Raw genomic sequence first — 20,032 nt, 5'->3', positions numbered from 1 at the left:
GCCCCTCCATATCCTTTATATATCTGTAGCCGTGCACCCGAGTCACATAAGTACATGATTGGTCAGGTCACTATTTTCCACAAAATCAGCACAAAATCAGCCCACTTGTCTCCTGCTGTTATCATTATTATTACCTGACTGGGGCTCTCTCCAGGCCCACCTCATGCTGCTGCCCCCCCCTTGGAGTAGTCAGGTCACTGTCTCCTCCATAATCAACACACTCCTCTCCTGCTGCTGTCATCACTTCCACCATCTGGGTTTCTTAAGGTTATTCTATTCCCAGTCACTTAATCACACTGGTCTATCGCATAAGGCATGGCCATCACTAATAATCGTAGGAGAATTCAGGTCACTTTCTTCCACCAAGATAAACACAGTCTGATTCTGCAGTTCTTTCATTACTTTGCCGAGATTAGCAGTTCCCAGTTATTTTTATGTCTGTATCGTGGTCTTGCCCTGTCCTCACTACGATAATAGCCTAAAAGGATATGTCGCGTCCAGGGATATGGGGTACTCGGTCCCGGGCAATGTTTATCTTGGGAATGTCACGGTGGTGGCCGTTGCCCGGTTCTGTGCCCTGAGCCCTTTTTGTAATGAGGTGATTTACAGGGGATTAGATTAGTGTTCATACGTGACGCCACTTGCGGTGTTGCGGCTATAGGTATGGAGCCGCTGCTGCAGAATGTCACTACTGGGGCTTGTGTTAATTGCAGCCTAGATGGTAGGCCCTCCACAAGCAGGGCCGGGCCCCAGAGGATGGGTGATATAACGGGCCTCAGAAGAAGGTAGTCCACACAGTAATTTAATGCAACTGGTCTTTACTCACTGCTTGTTGGTGGTAACTGGTTACCCAAGGCCGGCTGGTTTCACCTCTAGATCCCTTCGTTCCAGTGCCAATGTAGTAATCTGGTACCTTCTTTCCCTGTAACTGTCTCTGGTTAATGGGTCCCCGTGGCGTAGAGCAACTGGGGGTCCCCATCCGGTGGTTTGTCCGCTTCTGTCCTCCTGACGATAGAGTGACCCCTGTGGAGTTGGAGTCTCTGGTCCTGTCCCCGGTTCTCCCTGTGCTTCTGAGTCCTCGGATTCTTAGGGTCAGTGAGGTCCTTGATGGTCCCCTCGCTGTGCAGGTGTTAACAGGCCGGCTTGGAGCTCTTTCCTGTCCTAGGGTCCTGTACCCCGTTGGTGCGTAGTTCCAGGAGTACTCCACCGTACTCCACCAGCAACAACCCTCCTGGGTACCAGGTTACTGTCAACCCCGCGTCAGTGCTTCTCCTCCTGTCCACGTTCACTCCTCGACTCTCTACTCTATACTGACTGTCTGTCCTCAGTCCGCCCCTCCGGCCTGGTCAACTAGTGGACTGGACTGGCTCCACCTCTAGGCAGTCATCCATTGGTCCAACCCTAGCCATGTACCATTGTATAGGGGATTGTTGGGGAAAACTGGGATTACCTGGAGTTTTTGTGTGTGACCGGCACTGGTCTTCGGTGCCCTAGGGGGTAGGCCCTGCATCCTGGTGGGGATGCAGAACCTTGTAGCTCCCTGATGGCTTCAGGGGGCGCTACAGATACTGTCTACTGATCAGCACACACTTCTGCTGCCGTTATGGGAACTGATTTGCTAATCGTCATTATATCCCCCCTTATTTTCAGACATTAATCACTGCACTTCCACTATGGATTTTTGGAGAATCCCTTTTTGGTAAAAGTGTCTACCAAAAATAATAAGACTGTGATCTCTATGGAAGCCTGACAGCAAATGTTTAACTTCCCTACAACTCCCCCAGAGGAGAAATAAAGCATCCGAGCGTGCGTAATAAAATTACTGGGTCGCCTCGTAAGAATCTAGTAATTAGAAATGCTCTTATCTGAAAAACTGATTTCTAAATTAAAGAACCCCTTTAAGGCAATTGAATGTGTCTTGTCTGTTAGTGTAGCTTGTGAATGCCCAAATTTAGAGGGGCTACAGATATCCGAGGCTTTGTTAGATGAGGGCTTATTATCACTTTTGTCAAAGATCTGAGCTGCAATACCAGTCACAGCCATAAGGTGGCACTGTTTCTAGGGAAAAAAAAACCTATAACGATACGATACGATACGATGCACTTTATTGATTCCGTGGGAAATTATGGTATCACAGCAGCACATCTTAAATAATATAACGTCTACGACTGAACTGGTAGGCCGGATGCACACGTTGCGGATTCGGTGCAGATTTCCTGCTGCATCCCCACATCCTAATCCACACGTTGCAAAAATTTGCCTGCTGTGCGGGTTTAAAAATGGGAAATTCACAGCAAAATGTGCAAAAAAATCCACAACAGAAAATCTATATTGAACTGGCATTGTGTGCATCCGTCATTATACTTCTACTAAACTTTAAAAGGGCGTCAAAAATCCCCAAATATCTATTAAATGTTAAACAGATGAGTGCTGATTGAATGAGTGTCCTGATTGTGCCGTCTGGTCGTGATACATGTGGAGGTCGGCGTATTGCCGCAGGAGTTGCTGAATAAATCTTCTTCTAAACTTTCAGTTTATCTTTGTTAGAAGAGTTTGATTGCAGTTGTAATGAACTGGAGAGTTTGCCCCCCACCATCGGATACCTGCACAGTCTCCGCACCATGGCCGTGGACGAGAACTTCCTGACAGAACTTCCTCGGGAGGTGAGAAATAAAAAATGTTCTCCAAATTACCTGGAAGACATGGAAGCAAAAGACATATAAGAGCTGGATCCCTGAGGATCCCTGAGGTCCGGGCCGTGGCTTCAGTGTTTGCACTAAATTCAGGAACTTTCTAGTAGATGTTGTTTTTGGAAAGTTTTGAAAAGTTAAAAAACTTTGTAAAAAAATCATTGTGATTGCAGCAAACAAATTAGAGACTCAGGGGTGGGAGAGGGGAATGTTTCCTTTCCAATGGAGATATCACTCCAGGCATTGTTTAATGCTGTCATCAACAAACAAACAGAAATCAGAGTATATTGTATCAAAATAGTTTTATTTTGCAAAAAATATTTTTTTAAAAAAAACATTTATTTACTCCAAATCACTAAAAACATCACAACATCAAGAAAAACATCACCAGAAAAAAACACATAGACAAAGGGGATTCTTTGACCCGCAAAAATTATTAGGAGAGCAGAAGGAGGTTACACTTAGTTCATAAAGAAAATATATCAAAAGTTTATATCATTAAAGCATCACCTCTGCCCTTTCACCAATATTAGAAAACAACACTGATACATATATTATATTAATAAATAGATATTACATCAATAAATACATATAATAGCCTCTGTATATAAATATTCAATCCCCAAAGGAACAAATTCAACTCTCATATAAATCTGTAAAAACCAATATAGGAGGGATCTCATCTACAAACATATAGATTCCCCCTTAGAAATATTAGATTATAGCTATGGAGTTTGTAAGAAGTACAAGGGGTTAATAGGGAGGAAAGACACAGCCTATTCACTGACTTGTCTACTCGGGCTGGATGTGAATATCCACTATACCCAAACACGACTAAATCAATCGCTTTATAACAGAGGCTCTTAGTTAAATATAGCATAAATTACTGTGCCATACTTGCCTAGTATAAGGTCAAAGAAACCCTCAGAACCTCGACGCACGTTTCAAGACAAACCTTTTCATCAGGAGGCTGAAGTCGAGGCAGGAGGGTTGGTTATTTATACAATTCATCAGCCAATAGTCGGCTCTAAAAAAATCCGACTATTTAGTGATTTGGAGTAAATAAATGTTTTTTTAAAAAAAATATTTTTTGCAAAATAAAACTATTTTGATACAATATACTCTGATTTCTGTTTGTTGATGATATATGTATTCCTTTGAGTTAAAGTATCTTTAAAATCATGGTGGAGAAAATATAGAAATCTGTTAATATGTATCTAATTGTTTAATGCTGGCATTTTATTGGTTGCCCTATTATTTAAAGGGGGTTTCCAGTACCTAATATTGGCCTATCTTTCAATAGGTTTAATACTTCACATGTAACTATATAACCTTGCCTGGACTACTGGATTTGTATCTCAGGGGTGTATACAAGGAATTATAGGCCTTTGGTCCCACCCATGAGTAAGAACACATGCCCATTATGCAAATAATCCATCTGGTAATCTGTACAGGGTTGTTTTGGTCCATTTTTGTTATATAGGATTCTACTGGGAACTTGAAAAATTCATGTAAAATCCCATAGTTTGTACAAAACAACACTTTTAAAATCTGCTCCAAAAAACCTGCATTCAAAAAAGGTGAAAATGCAACAAAAACAATAATCAGAACAGACTGCTACTGCGGAATTTGGTGCAGACACTTGCAGAAACAAAGCAGCATTTTCGCAAGTAAAAATATGCAGGGGCATAATGATCACGGTTACAGCGATTGTAACTGTGACCTGGCCCGTAGGTACAGGGGGGCCATTGGTCCTAGTGCCTATTTCATTTGGATGTTCATTGGAGGCACACATCCAGCTGAAATGCATCGCAGCACAGAGACCCGTTGGGACCATGCACTGCAATGTGCCAGCCACCAACTAAGCCTATTAATATTCACTGCTCCCCACACCCATAATCCAGGGCATGGGAGGCAGAGAATATGCCAGCACCAGGCAGCTGACCGTACTGTGAGTGGGGGCGCCGCACATGACCGTGACATCATGCGCTGTGCCATGCCATCATCAGAGGAGGACACCAGGGGGAAGGTGAGTATAATCGTTTTTAGGGTTTTTTTGTGCGGCGCCTGGGAATATCATATGTACCAGGATGGGGACATAAACCAGGCTGGGGCCATTATGAGTACATGTATACCAAGATGGGGCTATTATGGGGACATATAGACCAGGATGTGGCCATTATGGGGACATGTATACCAGTATGGGGCCATTATGGCGCCTCGGCCTCTGGGAGGGACACAGACTGGACTCCAGCATGATACATTTTCCCTCTGTGATATTTTGAAACAAAATGTCAAGATGCTGCCGAGCATAACAGACAATGATTCATTCACTGACAGCCAGCAGAGATCCTGGAAGTAGCAATGAATTGAATGTCTGTTATTATCTTTTCACGCTAGATTGGCAATTGTAAGAATGTGACGGTGATGTCACTGCGGTCCAACAAGCTGGAGTTTCTCCCTGAAGAAATTGGCCAAATGCAGAAACTGAGAGTCCTGAATCTGAGTGATAACAGGTACAGTCATAATGTGGCCATTAAATAGTGCACAAGGGAAATTAAACCGCCATGTTGTTGTGAAGGACTGAGCACATCTGAGGGAACCTCATCCCATCCTCCATCTCATTTACAGATTTCAGCAATTAACCGCGCATTCCTCATTGTAGGCTGTAACATTAGGATCTTCTTTCTTTTAAATGAGTCCTACTATAAAAAAAAGTGAAAACTGACCGATGTGCTGTATATAGCTGAGTGCCGTGCTGTATATAGCTGAGTGCCGTGCTGTATGTAGCTGAGCGCCGTGCTGTATGTAGATGAGTGCCGTGCTGTATATAGCTGAGTGCCGTGCTGTATGTAGCTGAGTGCCGTGCTGTATATAGCTGAGTGCCGTGCTGTATGTAGCTGAGCGCCGTGCTGTATGTAGATGAGTGCCGTGCTGTATATAGCTGAGTGCCGTGCTGTATGTAGCTGAGCGCCGTGCTGTATGTAGCTGAGTGCCGTGCTGTATGTAACTGAGCGGCGTGCTGTATGTAGATGAGTGCCGTGCTGTATATAGCTGAGTGCCGTGCTGTATGTAGCTGAGTGCCGTGCTGTATGTAGCTGAGCGCCGTGCTGTATGTAACTGAGCGGCGTGCTGTATGTAGCTGAGTGCCGTGCTGTATGTAGCTGAGCGCCGTGCTGTATGTAGATGAGTGCCGTGCTGTATATAGCTGAGTGCCGTGCTGTATATAGCTGAGTGCCGTGCTGTATGTAGCTGAGTGCCGTGCTGTATATAGCTGAGTGCCGTGCTGTATATAGCTGAGTGCCGTGCTGTATGTAGATGAGTGCCGTGCTGTATATAGCTGAGCGCCGTGCTGTATATAGCTGAGTGCCGTGCTGTATATAGCTGAGTGCCGTGCTGTATGTAGCTGAGCGTTGTGCTGTATGTAGCTGAGTGCTGTATGTAGCTGAGTGCCGTGCTGTATATAGCTGAGTGCCGTGCTGTATGTAGCTGAGTGCTGTGCTGTATGTAGCTGAGTGCTGTGCTGTATGTAGCTGAGTGCCGTGCTGTATGTAGCTGAGTGCTGTATGTAGCTGAGTGCCATGCTGTATATAGCTGAGTGCCGTGCTATATGTAGCTGAGCGTTGTGCTGTATATAGCTGAGCGCCGTGCTGTATATAGCTGAGTGCCGTGCTGTATATAGCTGAGTGCTGTGCTGTATGTAGCTGAGTGCCATGCTGTATATAGCTGAGTGCCGTGCTGTATGTAGCTGAGCGTTGTGCTGTATGTAGCTGAGTGCTGTATGTAGCTGAGTGCCGTGCTGTATATAGCTGAGTGCCGTGCTGTATGTAGCTGAGTGCTGTGCTGTATGTAGCTGAGTGCCGTGCTGTATGTAGCTGAGTGCTGTATGTAGCTGAGTGCCATGCTGTATATAGCTGAGTGCCGTGCTATATGTAGCTGAGCGCCGTGCTGTATATAGCTGAGCGCCGTGCTGTATATAGCTGAGTGCCGTGCTGTATGTAGCTGAGTGCCGTGCTGTATATAGCTGAGTGCCGTGCTGTATGTAGTTGAGTGCTGTGCTGTATGTAGCTGAGTGCTGTGCTGTATGTAGCTGAGCGCCGTGCTATATGTAGCTGAGCGCCATGCTGTATGTAGCTGAGCGCCGTGCTGTATGTAGCTGAGCGCCGTGCTGTATATAGCTGAGTGCCGTGCTGTATGTAGCTGAGTGCTGTGCTGTATGTAGCTGAGTGCTGTGCTGTATGTAGCTGAGCGCCGTGCTATATGTAGCTGAGCGCCATGCTGTATGTAGCTGAGCGCCGTGCTGTATGTAGCTGAGTGCCGTGCTGTATATAGCTGAGTGCTGTGCTGTATGTAGCTGAGTGCTGTGCTGTATGTAGCTGAGTGCTGTGCTGTATGTAGCTGAGTGCTGTGCTGTATGTAGCTGAGTGCTGTGCTGTATGTAGCTGAGCGCCGTGCTGTATGTAGCTGAGTGCCGTGCTGTATGTAGCTGAGTGCTGTGCTGTATGTAGCTGAGTGCTGTGCTGTATGTAGCTGAGTGCTGTGCTGTATGTAGCTGAGTGCTGTGCTGTATGTAGCTGAGCGCCGTGCTGTATGTAGCTGAGCGCCGTGCTGTATATAGCTGAGCGCCGTGCTGTATATAGCTGAGTGCCGTGCTGTATATAGCTGAGTGCTGTGCTGTATGTAGCTGAGTGCTGTGCTGTATGTAGCTGAGTGCTGTGCTGTATGTAGCTGAGTGCTGTGCTGTATGTAGCTGAGTGCTGTGCTGTATGTAGCTGAGCGCCGTGCTGTATGTAACTGAGCGGCGTGCTGTATGTAGCTGAGTGCTGTGCTGTATGTAGCTGAGTGCTGTGCTGTATGTAGCTGAGCGCCGTGCTGTATGTAACTGAGCGGCGTGCTGTATGTAGCTGAGTGCCGTGCTGTGTGTAGCTGAGTGCCGTGCTGTATGTAGCTGAGTGCCGTGCTGTATGTAGCTGAGTGCCGTGCTGTGTGTAGCTGAGTGTTGTGCTGTGTGTAGCTGAGTGCCGTGCTGTATGTAGCTGAGTGCCGTGCTGTATGTAGCTGAGTGCCGTGCTGTATGTAGCTGAGTGTTGTGCTGTGTGTAGCTGAGTGCCGTGCTGTATGTAGCTGAGTGCCGTGCTGTATGTAGCTGAGTGCCGTGCTGTGTGTAGCTGAGTGCCGTGCTGTGTGTAGCTGAGTGCCGTGCTGTATGTAGCTGAGTGCCGTGCTGTATGTAGCTGAGTGCCGTGCTGTATGTAGATGAGTGCCGTGCTGTATATAGCTGAGTGCCGTGCTGTATGTAGCTGAGTGCCGTGCTGTATATAGCTGAGTGCCGTGCTGTATGTAGATGAGTGCCGTGCTGTATATAGCTGAGTGCCGTGCTGTATATAGCTGAGTGCCGTGCTGTATGTAGCTGAGCGTTGTGCTGTATGTACCTGAGCGCCGTGCTGTATGTAGCTGAGTGCCGTGCTGTATGTAGCTGAGTGCCGTGCTGTATGTAGCTGAGTGCCGTGCTGTATGTAGCTGAGTGCTGTATGTAGCTGAGCGCCGTGCTGTATGTAGCTGAGTGCCGTGCTGTATGTAGCTGAGTGCTGTGCTGTATGTAGCTGAGTGCCGTGCTGTATGTAGCTGAGTGCCGTGCTGTATGTAGCTGAGCGCCGTGCTGTATGTAGCTGAGCGCCGTGCTGTATGTAGCTGAGTGCCGTGCTGTATGTAGCTGAGTGCTGTGCTGTATGTAGCTGAGTGCCGTGCTGTATGTAGCTGAGTGCCGTGCTGTATGTAGCTGAGCGCCGTGCTGTATATAGCTGAGCGCCGTGCTGTATGTAGCTGAGCGCCGTGCTGTATGTAGCTGAGTGCCGTGCTGTATATAGCTGAGCGCCGTGCTGTATGTAGCTGAGTGCCGTGCTGTATGTAGCTGAGTGCTGTGCTGTATGTAGCTGAGTGCTGTGCTGTATGTAGCTGAGTGCTGTGCTGTATGTAGCTGAGTGCTGTGCTGTATATAGCTGAGTGCTGTGCTGTATGTAGCTGAGTGCCGTGCTGTATGTAGCTGAGTGCCGTGCTGTATGTAGCTGAGTGCCGTGCTGTATATAGCTGAGTGCCGTGCTGTGTGTAGCTGAGTGCCGTGCTGTGTGTAGCTGAGTGCCGTGCTGTATGTAGCTGAGTGCCGTGCTGTATATAGCTGAGTGCCGTGCTGTATATATCTGAGTGCCGTGCTGTATATAGCTGAGTGCCGTGCTGTATATAGCTGAGTGCCGTGCTGTATATAGCTGAGTGCCGTGCTGTATATAGCTGAGTGCCGTGCTGTATATAGCTGAGTGCCGTGCTGTATGTAGCTGAGCGCCGTGCTGTATGTAGCTGAGTGCCGTGCTGTATGTAGCTGAGTGCTGTATGTAGCTGAGTGCCGTGCTGTATGTAGCTGAGTGCCGTGCTGTATGTAGCTGAGTGCCGTGCTGTATATAGCTGAGTGCCGTGCTGTATATAGCTGAGTGCCGTGCTGTATATAGCTGAGTGCCGTGCTGTATATAGCTGAGTGCCGTGCTGTATGTAGCTGAGTGCCGTGCTGTATATAGCTGAGTGCCGTGCTGTATGTAGCTGAGTGCCGTGCTGTGTGTAGCTGAGTGCCGTGCTGTATGTAGCTGAGTGCCGTGCTGTATGTAGCTGAGTGCCGTGCTGTATGTAGCTGAGCGCCGTGCTGTATGTAGCTGAGCGCCGTGCTGTATGTAGCTGAGTGCCGTGCTGTATGTAGCTGAGCGCCGTGCTGTATGTAGCTGAGCGCCGTGCTGTATTTAGCCGAGTGTCGTGCTGTATTTAGCCGAGTGCCGTGCTGTATGTAGCTGAGCGCCGTGCTGTATATAGCTGAGCGCCGTGCTGTATGCAGATGAGATTCATAGTGACAGCTGTAGGACTTATGCTTCAAGGTGGCGTCAGAACCAGTATGGAGAGCAGGGACTCCAATGTCGTCCAGTCAGGTGCAAGCCTCCTACCATTGTATTTTTGGGATTTTTATTTCCAGGTTAAAGAATTTGCCCTTCAGCTTTACGAAACTTAAAGAACTTGCTGCTCTGTGGCTTTCTGACAATCAGGTAAAATATTCATGTATGGTATACAGATAAAGATGAGCGTATATATAGGATACACATATAGAGGAGGATACATAGAATACAGATACCACGGATGAAATACAGTAGGTATTTGAACAGGTCACCCATTTTGTAAGTAAATATATTTCTAAAATTGCTATTCACATGAATTTCTCACCAGATGTCAGTAACAACCCATCCAATCCACACAGGAAAATAAATTAAACCTTAGATGTCCATAAATTAGGTTTATACTGTATGTAATAATGGGAAATTACACAGGCAAGAAGTATCGAATATGCTTACTGAGATTTACTTTATACAAAGGCCTTTGTTGATGATGAAGCTTCCAGACGCCTCCTGTATGGAGACACTAGTCGCCTGCATTGCTCAGATGAGATTTTGGCCCATTCTTCCACACAAGAGCTCTGAAGCTTTAGCTCCTTCTATGATCTCTGACCTTTAGTTCCTTCCATACATTTTCTATTGGGTTCAGCTCCGGTGATCGGCTCCACCATTCTAGTACCTTTATTTTCTTTCTCTGAAAACAGTTGACAGTTTCCTTGGCTGTGTGTTTGGGATCATCGTCTGATGAAATGTCCTCCCTTGTTTCATCTTCATCATCCTGGTAGTCGGCAGCAGATTTTGTATCAGGAATGTCTCAGTACACTTGTCCATTCATCCTGCCTTCAATTATATGAACTTTGCCAGTGACGTATGCTGAAAAACAGCCGCACACCATGATGCTCCCACCTCTACACTTCACTGCTGTTGGTGTTTTTGAGCTGATTTCCCTTTTGGCCTCCAAACATGGTGTGTATTATGGCCTCCAAAGAGTTAAATTTTGGTCTCATCTGACCAGACTATATTCTCCCAGTATTTCACAGACTTGTCTAAATGTTGTTGAGCAAACTTTAAACTCTCTTGAACCTGCTTTTTGTCCAGCAGGGGAGTCCTGCATGGTGAGCGTGCATACAGGAGCATGCATACAGGCCATGGAGGGGGAGTGCAATACTTATTATTTTCTTTGAAACAATTGTACCTGCTGATTCAAGGTCTTTCTGTAGCTCTACAAGTGATCCTTGGCTCTTGGACAACTCTGATAATTATTTTCACTCTTCTGTCTGAACTCTTACAGGGAGTACCTGGTCATGCTTGGTTTATCGTGAAATTATTCTCTTTTCGCTTCTGGATTATGGCCTCGACAGTGCTCACTGGAACCTTCAAAAGTTTAGAATTTCTTCTGAAACCAATGCCATTAGTAAGGATTTGCAATAATAAAGTTATTGAGACAGCTCACTGGTTTTACCCATCATGAGATGTTTTTTGTGTGGCACCTTGGTAATGAGACACCTTTTGTACAGACCATCAGTTGAACCAGCTGAGATAATTTTTCACTAAGTGGCAGGATTGCTTTCTAATTACTGATAGATCTCAGCTGGTATCATGACTTCTCTCGTTCTTCATTTGTTCAATACTTTTTCCCTCATTATTACAGTTAACTTAATTTATGGACATCTATTGTTTGATTTCTTTGCCTTTGTGGATTAGATGTGTTAGCAACATCTGGTAAAAAAAATTAATGTCAATAGCACCTTTAGAAATATATTTACTTAGAAATTTGGTGACATGGTTAGTAATTATTTCCCCCGCTGTACATCAAGAGGATATATAGGATACAGGTATAGATGAGGATACAGAGATTAGAGATATAGGTGTACCTCTATATACATTCCTGACTGCAGGCATAAACATGGCTCAGAGGTTATGAAACATTACAGAATTTAGCAGTAGATATTGGGTAGATTGGAAGCCCCTAGATGTAGTGTTTGTAATTTTTAGAAAACCCCTTTATATACTGGGAAAAGTAATATACTTGTTATTAAGTAAGAGGCAGCCATGTATACATGTTGTGGAGACATCTTGCTTGCGTGTTGTTAAGACAAAACAAAGAAAGGAGGAAACACTGGCACCAGTCAGCGAGCTAACCGCTCAATCTTCCTATTTCAGGTTTATACACGCATTATATGGCTTGTAAATTTCTTTGCATTCTGGCCACGGTGCTCATTCCAAAAAGACAACAATCCATACAGTCCACGTGAAAAGAGACGGAAGGCACTCACCAGATGTGTGGTAAAAAAAGCTGTTTTATTCGACCATCAGGTCAGGGAGAAAGGCATGAGGGAGGTGGGTACACACAATACGTCGGACGACGGCCGTTTCGCGTCTTTACAACTGACGCTTCCACGAGTCCATCGCATGGACTTGTGGAAGCGTCGGTTGTAAAGACGTGAAACAGCCGTTGTCCGACTGATTGTGTGTACTCACCTCCTTTACGCCTTTCCCCCTGACCTGATGGTCGAATAAAACAGCTTTTTTTTACCGCATATCTGGTGAGTGCCTTCCGTCTCTTTTCACATGGACTGCTTGCGTGTTGTTATTTTTACTCCATCACAATACTGTAGAGACTGTACATCGGAGTGCCATCTCCAAATTTTAATTAGGACACGTTTTATGCTCTATCTATAGGTTTATCAAATAATATTAGCAACGATTGGTAATTGTTAATTTAGGTCACCCCATTGAGGATGAATCTCTCCACAGTAAAGAGATAGGAAGGTTTAGAATTGAACGTGACCAATAACTTCTCCTTTTTTCTTTTCAGTCCAAAGCTCTCATTCCTCTACAGACGGAGGCTCATCCTGAAACCAAGCAGAGAGTATTAACCAATTACATGTTCCCGCAGCAGCCACGTGGGGACGAAGGTAACGATTTCTACAGCTGCCAATGCTCCTTAGTACTGATGAGCGAGCACTAAATGCTCAGGTGCTCGGTACTTGAAAGGAGCAGGTTGGATGCTTCTGACGGATGCAAGTGTAGCGCCCCACAGGGCAGGTGGTCAGCCTACTCAACGCTGGGCCGTTTCGGGTCGGGTCAGGCATTGTCACAGGGTGGCCTTGCCCGGTTCCATTGCCCCGAGAAATACAGTTAAATGACGGGGGAAGCGGAGTATTGGGAAATGTTTATCATGATGCCACCTGTGGTACGCGGCCAGTAGTAGTCGCCACTGCTGGGTTCCTCTTTGGGGCAGCCGGGATGGTGTCGCTCCCCACAAGCGGAGCGGGCCCTAGGTGGTTGATGAGGGTAGTAATGGCAGTTGGTGCCTAAGCGCTGGGCGGTGGCGCCGGTAAGGACGAGCCAACACAGTCTCTACAGGTTCAGGGTGTAGTTTACTCACACCTTCAGCTGCCAGCCCGGTGACACTGGTCACTGCCGTGATGGGCTCCAATCAATCCCAGATCCGGTAAAGGGTCACCACCGGTGTTTTGAGAGAGAAGGAGTGAGAGTCCTATTTCTAGGGTTTCCCCCTCCACAGTTAGGTACCCCGGCTGAGCTCCCGCTCAAAGTCCCTGGGCCCAGTAAAGTCCAAGTTCTCCAGAGATGTGTTGCCAGAACTATGGTCCTGACGAGTCTGTTTTTGAAGTGCGTGTGTTCTGCCTTTTTCTACTCCAGGTGGAACCCGCCCCCCAGGAGGCTGGCTTCAGTGACCGGGAAGTCCATGTTCGTATAACCACCTCCCTGCCTACCCTGAGCCACCCCACCCTGTGTGAAGGCTCCTGAGCTGTGTCTAGTGTGTGAATGTGGAACACCAGTGATTAACACCCCCTTACCTGAGATAGATACCACACCGTAATTGGTTTGAAGTACCCTGTGGCGACCAGAGCCTCAGGGGCGCCACACAACCTGTGTACTGAATATAATGGAAGCCAATGAAAGATGCTTGAGTTTCCCATCAGCTTCCATTATATTGAGACATGCAGGCGCATGGAAAATCACCAAATCAATCATTAGCAACAACTCATATATCATGAGAACCAAGAGGAACAGAGTCTTTAAATTCGCTTAATAACGAGCCAATACAAGCAAAATTATGTGAATATTAGATATTTTATTGTATTAAAGTGCTGTTGGGTACAAAAATATATAAATACATATGGACCAAGGGAGCGGTGCTGAAGGGGAAAGAACCCCACGTGTCCCAGAGAGGAGGGAGGAAGATTCCTCAGCAAAGATCTTTAGAGGGTTAATGAGGGGTGGCTAATAGCTAAGAGTAAGGCTGCAGCACAAATAGTGGGAACGAATATACAGACTGTACAAGTGTTTCCCCAAATACAAGCAGCACAACTCACCTCCTCAAGTCTATTCAGATCACTGCACCACCGGGGTAACCACGTGGGGACCAGCGTCTCAACACGTGTTTCGCGTGTAGCTTCGTCGGGAGACCCGTCTCCCGACGAAGCTACACGCGAAACACGTGTTGAGACGCTGGTCCCCACGTGGTTACCCCGGTGGTGCAGTGATCTGAATAGACTTGAGGAGGTGAGTTGTGCTGCTTGTATTTGGGGAAACACTTGTACAGTCTGTATATTCGTTCCCACTATTTGTGCTGCAGCCTTACTCTTAGCTATTAGCCACCCCTCATTAACCCTCTAAAGATCTTTGCTGAGGAATCTTCCTCCCTCCTCTCTGGGACACGTGGGGTTCTTTCCCCTTCAGCACCGCTCCCTTGGTCCATATGTATTTATATATTTTTGTACCCAACAGCACTTTAATACAATAAAATATCTAATATTCACATAATTTTGCTTGTATGGGCTCGTTATTAAGCGAATTTAAAGACTCTGTTCCTCTTGGTTCTCAGCTTCCATTATAGTCCGTACTCAAGTCAAGCCTATCCAAGCGTCTGACCTGGTCATTAGGACTACCGAGCACCCGAGCATAGTATTGCCCGCTCATGACTAGTTACAAGTACCGAGCACCCAAGCATGATAGTGCTCGCTCATCACTAGTTACGAGTACAGAGCACCCGAGTATGGTAGTGCCTGCTCATCACTAGTTACGTATTCAGAGCACCCGAGCATGGTAGTGCCCCCTCATCACTAGTTACGAGCACCGAGCACCCGAGCATGGTATTGCTCGCTCATCACTAGTTACGAGTACCGAGCACCCAAGCATGATAGTGCCCGCTCATCACTAGTTACGAGTACCGAGCACCCGAGCATGGTAGTGCCCACTCATCACTAGTTACGAGTACCGAGCACCCGAGCATGGTAGTGCTCACTCATCACTAGTTACGAGTACTGAGCACCCGAGCATGGTAGTGCTCACTCATCACTAGTTACGAGTACCGAGCACCTGAGCATGGTAGTGCTCACTCATCACTAGTTACGAGTACCGAGCACCTGAGCATGGTAGTGCCCGCTCATCACTAGTTACAGGGGATCTGAGGTCTGAGTGACATGTCAGATCTGACATACCAGTATGAGGAGAATTAAACACCTGCAATGCTCCTCTGGGAAATTAGATATGCAACTTGCCTCTTCAGAAAGGAAGAGGACTTGCACTCTAGTGCCACGTAGTGGAAGTAGCAATCCTAAAAGTCAATATCAACCTTTTAACAAGCCTTGTCATATGACTTAGGATTTAATTAAACCAAACCAAAATCTCAATTTATAGACCCAGTGTTTTGGGATATTGCTCCTCATCAGTGCAAAACATCACATCTGATGTGTGAAGGAGGCCTTAGAAGTATTTTGAGAAAAATGCACATGCATGACCACCTCTCCATTCAGTGACCAAAAGATGGGGGTGAAGACCTCCATGCTAGGGTGGTACAGGTCCCAGGGGTGAGACCCACACCTTACAGACTTAGAATATGCAATGAAAGCCTAAAGCGGGCTTTACACGCAACGACATCGCTAATGAGATGTCGTTGGGGTCACGGAATTCGTGACGGACATCCGGCCTCGTTAGCGACGTCGTTGCGTGTGAAACGCACGAATGACCGTTAACGATCCAAATTACTCACCATATCGTTGATCGTTGACACGTCATTCTAATCACAATTATCGTTCCTGTTGCAGGACGCAGGTTGTTCGTCGTTCCTGCGGTAGCACACATCGCTAACGAGGAACCTCACCTTACCTGTGGCCGCCGGCAATGAGGAAGGAAGGAGGTGGGCGGAATGTTCCGCCCGCTCATCTCCGCCCCTCCGCTTCTATTGGGCGGCCGCTTAGTGACGCCGAACAAACCTCTCCCTTAAAGGAGAGATTGTTCGGCGGCCACAGCGACATCGGTGAAGAGGTAATTGCGTGTGACGCTGCCGTAGCGATATTGTTCAAATTAGATGGGACGCGTACTTGTGTAAATCTCGCTAATTTTCAACCCAAAAAGTTTGTTGTAGAAAAATCAAGAGACTTTGGGGATGGTATAAATGTTGACACTTTGACCCAGAGGCGTCACTTTACCCCCAATGCAAAATCTGTACAAATTGCTCAGGTCCCGATAGGACATTGCAGCTACACGCGGACCCTAGAGGTGAAGGGGCCACTGCCACCTCCAGCAGTGCATTATTATCATCCAGTGCACTGCAAAGGGCCCACATTCTGTTTTTGCATTTGGCCCTCATCGGTCTCTGCCCGCCCCTGATAGGGCCTCCACCCAAAATTTGCCATTTATAAAAATTGTTTCAAAGGGGGCATTGATTCAGGGCATGTGTGCAACTCACGCCACCAAAGCTTTGTCTGACCTTGGGAGTAGAGGACAAACCAAGGAGTGATATTTGCTGGCGACTTTTTCTGCCCATAGCAATAATGTGATATAATCTGTATCCATATGTTGCTGACTAATATTAATCCGCGAGGTTAACAACTGACTGAGGCTAATGATGAGAACATATGGTAGGAAGTGGTTTTTTTTCCCATCTAGTGTTTCGCTCATAATTGGGCCAGCAAAGGTTGGGAGACGGCAATCTGTTTGTGACAGTCCTAATCATTATCTGTCAGTCACATGTGAGAGAGTCAATGTTTGCTTCTCGTGCAGATTTCCAGTCTGACAGTGACAGTTTTAACCCCACGCTCTGGGAGGAGCAGCGACAGCAGAGAATGACGGTGGCATTCGAGTTTGAAGACAAAAAAGAGGAAGAAGAAGCTCCGGGAAAAGTCAAGGTCAGTTCAAGGGTAAATCTGACATCAGCAGCCGCTGAATGTTTATGCACAAGTATTGTGTTTACACTGCAATGGAAATCATGATTGCTTTCTTCAATAAACAGCGCCACCTTTGTCCATGGGCCGTGTGGGGTATTGCAGTTCATCCCCATTCATTTCAACTGAGTGCAGCTGCAATATCTGACACAATCTGTGGACAAGGGTGGCGCTGTTTCTGGAAGACAGCAGCCATAGTTTTATAATGCCATACAACCCCCTTATCCATTGCAGCACACACGCCTCGCCATACAGCACCTGTCCTGTATCATATAGTCAGTCCATAGATATGAATGGAGAAGATGTAATACTTTAGTTCTCCTGTTGAGGCGCTGCAGGGAAACTAAACACTTCCTATATGTTTCCCTTTGCTGTGAGCTTCAAAGATTGGCTGCGATCAGAGCCTTAGGCTACATGCGCACGCTGCTTCTTTTTCGTGTTCACAAACTGCAGCCAAAACTGCAGCCAAAACTGCAGCCAAAACTGCACCTTGTCAGAGAGAGCCTGGAAATGTCACAAAAAATGTAGGTGCTTTTTTGGTGCGTTTTTGCTGCTTTTTTTGGTGCGTTTTTGGCTGCAGTTTTGTCAACAATTGTTTCATGTATTTTTCAGTTCAAACAAGCCCATAAAGCTTGTTGAATTGAAAAAAAAAAATTAGAAATAAATAAATAATTAAAAAAAACTGGCGTGCGGTTCCCCCCCAATTTTAATGCCAGCCAGATAAAGCCATACGGCTGAAGGCTGGTATTCTCAGGATGGGGAGCTCCACATTATGGGGAGCCCCCCACCCTAACAATATCAGTCAACAGCCGCCCAGAATGGCCGCATCCATTAGATGCGACAGTTCTGGGACTGTACCCGGCTCTTCCCGATTTGCCCTGGTGCGTTGGCAAATCGGGGTAATAAGGAGTTAATGGCAGCCCATAGCTGCCAATAAGTCCTAGATTAATCATGTCAGGCGTCTATGAGATACCTTCAATGATTAATCTGTAAATTACAGTAAATAAACACACACCCGAAAAAATCCTTTATTAGAAATAAAAAACACAAACACATTCCCTCATTACCAATTTATTACCCACAACAAAGCCCTCCATGTCCGTTGTAATCCAGGATGGTCCAGCGTCGCGTCCAGCTCTGCTGCATGGAGGTGACCGGAGAAGCAGCAGACACCGCCGCTCCTGTCACCTCCACGCAGCAACTGAAGAGAGCCGCGCGATCAGCTGAGCTGTCACTGAGGTTACCCGCGGCCACCGCTGAATCCAGCGGTGGCCGCGAGTAACCTCAGTGACAGCTCAGCTGATTGCGCTACTGCGTGGAGCTGACAGGAGCGTGGAGGACGGGACTATCAGCGGTGGCAGTGAGAGGGGTCCATCATCTCCCCTGTGCGAGGACAGCGGTACTTCGAGGAACAGGTGGAGGACGGGACTATCAGCGGCGGCAGCGAGAGGGGGATGGACATTGGCAGCTGAAAACATTGATTTTTCCCTCTCGCTGCCGCCGCCACTGATAGTCCCATCCTCCACATCATCTCCCCTGTGCGTGCACGCTGGGGACAGTGGTACTTCGGGGAACACGTGGAGGACGGGACTATCAGCGGCGGCGGCAGCGAGAGGGGGATGGACATTGGCAGCTGAAAACATTGATTTTTCCCTCTCGCTGCCTCTCGCTGCCGCCGCTGCTGATGGTCCCGTCCTCCACATCATCTCCCCTGGGGACAGCGGTACTTCGGGGAACACATGGAGGAAAGGACGGGACCACTTGCCTGACCTCACTTCCTGACAAATCACCTGCGTTTTTGGTACCAAAAACGCAGGTAAAAGACAGGTAAAATGCACCACTTTTGATTAGCATGCATTTTTCCTGCGTTTTTGATGCCCTCATTGATTTCAATGGGTGACAAATGTTGACAAAAACGCAGGAAGAATGAACATGCTGCATTTTTTTTGTCACAAACTTTTGACAAAAAAAACGCTGACAAATAAACTGCAATGTGCGCATGACAAATCTGACTTCTCATAGACTTTGCTGGGAAGTCAGATGTCAGAAAGTTCAGCTGACAAAACTGCAGCCAAAAAAGCAGCAAAAAAAGCAGTGTGCGCATGTAGCCTTAGGGTACTGTCACACTTGCGTTGTTTTCCTTCAGTCACAATCCGCCCTTTTGGAAAACAGCGGAATCCGTTAATGGATTCCGCTGTTTCCCATAGACTTGTATGGATGACGGATTGTGCCAAAAGTACCTGCATTGCTTCCATTGGCCGACGCTGCGTTGCTTCCGCCGATAATTGCTTGCGTTAAAATTACGCCGAGCAGCGGATTCCGTTGCATCCGTTAAAATTTATAATGGCTCCCTGTGGTAGCGGATTCCGTTGCAAAGTGTTTTACAACGGAATCCGCTGCTGGATTCTGCTAATTTCTACTGAGCATGCACAGAATGAAAAAAATGAAAAAAAAAAAAAAAAACAGCCGACGCATTCCGTTAGACAGACGCCTAACGGACGCCAAACGGATGCAACGGGTCCGTTATTTCACAGGAATCAGCTAACGGATTCCTGTGAAATAACGGATCCGTTGCATCCATTGACACCACAAAAATAACGGATGCGTCAAAATAACGCAGCAACAGACCCAGCGGATTCAACCCAACACAAGTGTGAAACTAGCCTAATTCACAAGAATCTCTTCTAGCAAGTAGGGATCATCCATAGCAGACCCTTTATAGAGGCACGACTCATAGATGGTGCCATATCTAGTATCCCGCCATCTTTTTCATTCTCGAGACCAGCAATGTTCTCTGTGTGTGAACGGACGCATTGCATTTATAAATAGGACACACATTTTCCATGGCTCCTGGTTTTATTCTATACAGTCCAGACAAATGTAGTTCTTGCTGTAAGAAATTACCAATGCAACCAAGAAAATCTCAGATTAGCCCATTTCCCCACAGAGAGGAGCGCATCCAGTCTGGGGCTCATACGTCCCTGTATAATGAGTCTTGCCATGTATATATGTCACAGTATGGAAATATCTGCTGCATTGAACTAACAGCATCAAGCTGTGACTGGTTTCCTAGAGGAAGGAGATACCGGATCTGATGGTGTGAGGGACATGAAAGCCGGAATAAAGTCACAGGACACAGAATACATTTAGAAGCTGTTTCCATACACAGTATAAGTGTGTGTGTGCACGAGTCCAGGGAATGTGTGTGTGTGTGTGCACGAGT

At 46.7% G+C, this 20,032-nt stretch overlaps 1 protein-coding gene across 10 annotated transcripts in view; it reads left to right on the top strand.

Moving 5' to 3' along the window:
* Positions 1 to 20,032, top strand: part of LRRC7 (leucine rich repeat containing 7) — a 368,695-nt gene that overhangs the window by 286,665 nt on the left and 61,998 nt on the right. For all 10 annotated transcript variants that reach the window (XM_075320319.1, XM_075320326.1, XM_075320325.1 and 7 more), the window contains 5 exons: positions 2,534 to 2,663; positions 5,091 to 5,206; positions 9,700 to 9,769; positions 12,432 to 12,531; positions 16,649 to 16,773. In XM_075320319.1, the coding sequence (XP_075176434.1) occupies positions 2,534 to 2,663; positions 5,091 to 5,206; positions 9,700 to 9,769; positions 12,432 to 12,531; positions 16,649 to 16,773 (541 nt within the window). The remainder of the gene's footprint in view (positions 1 to 2,533; positions 2,664 to 5,090; positions 5,207 to 9,699; positions 9,770 to 12,431; positions 12,532 to 16,648; positions 16,774 to 20,032) is intronic.

The sequence above is a fragment of the Anomaloglossus baeobatrachus genome, chromosome 8 (assembly GCF_048569485.1).
Source record: "Anomaloglossus baeobatrachus isolate aAnoBae1 chromosome 8, aAnoBae1.hap1, whole genome shotgun sequence".
NCBI classification, from domain to species: domain Eukaryota; kingdom Metazoa; phylum Chordata; class Amphibia; order Anura; family Aromobatidae; genus Anomaloglossus; species Anomaloglossus baeobatrachus.
Note: the sequence above shows the minus strand (reverse complement) of the source record. Positions and strands in the feature narration are given on the sequence as shown.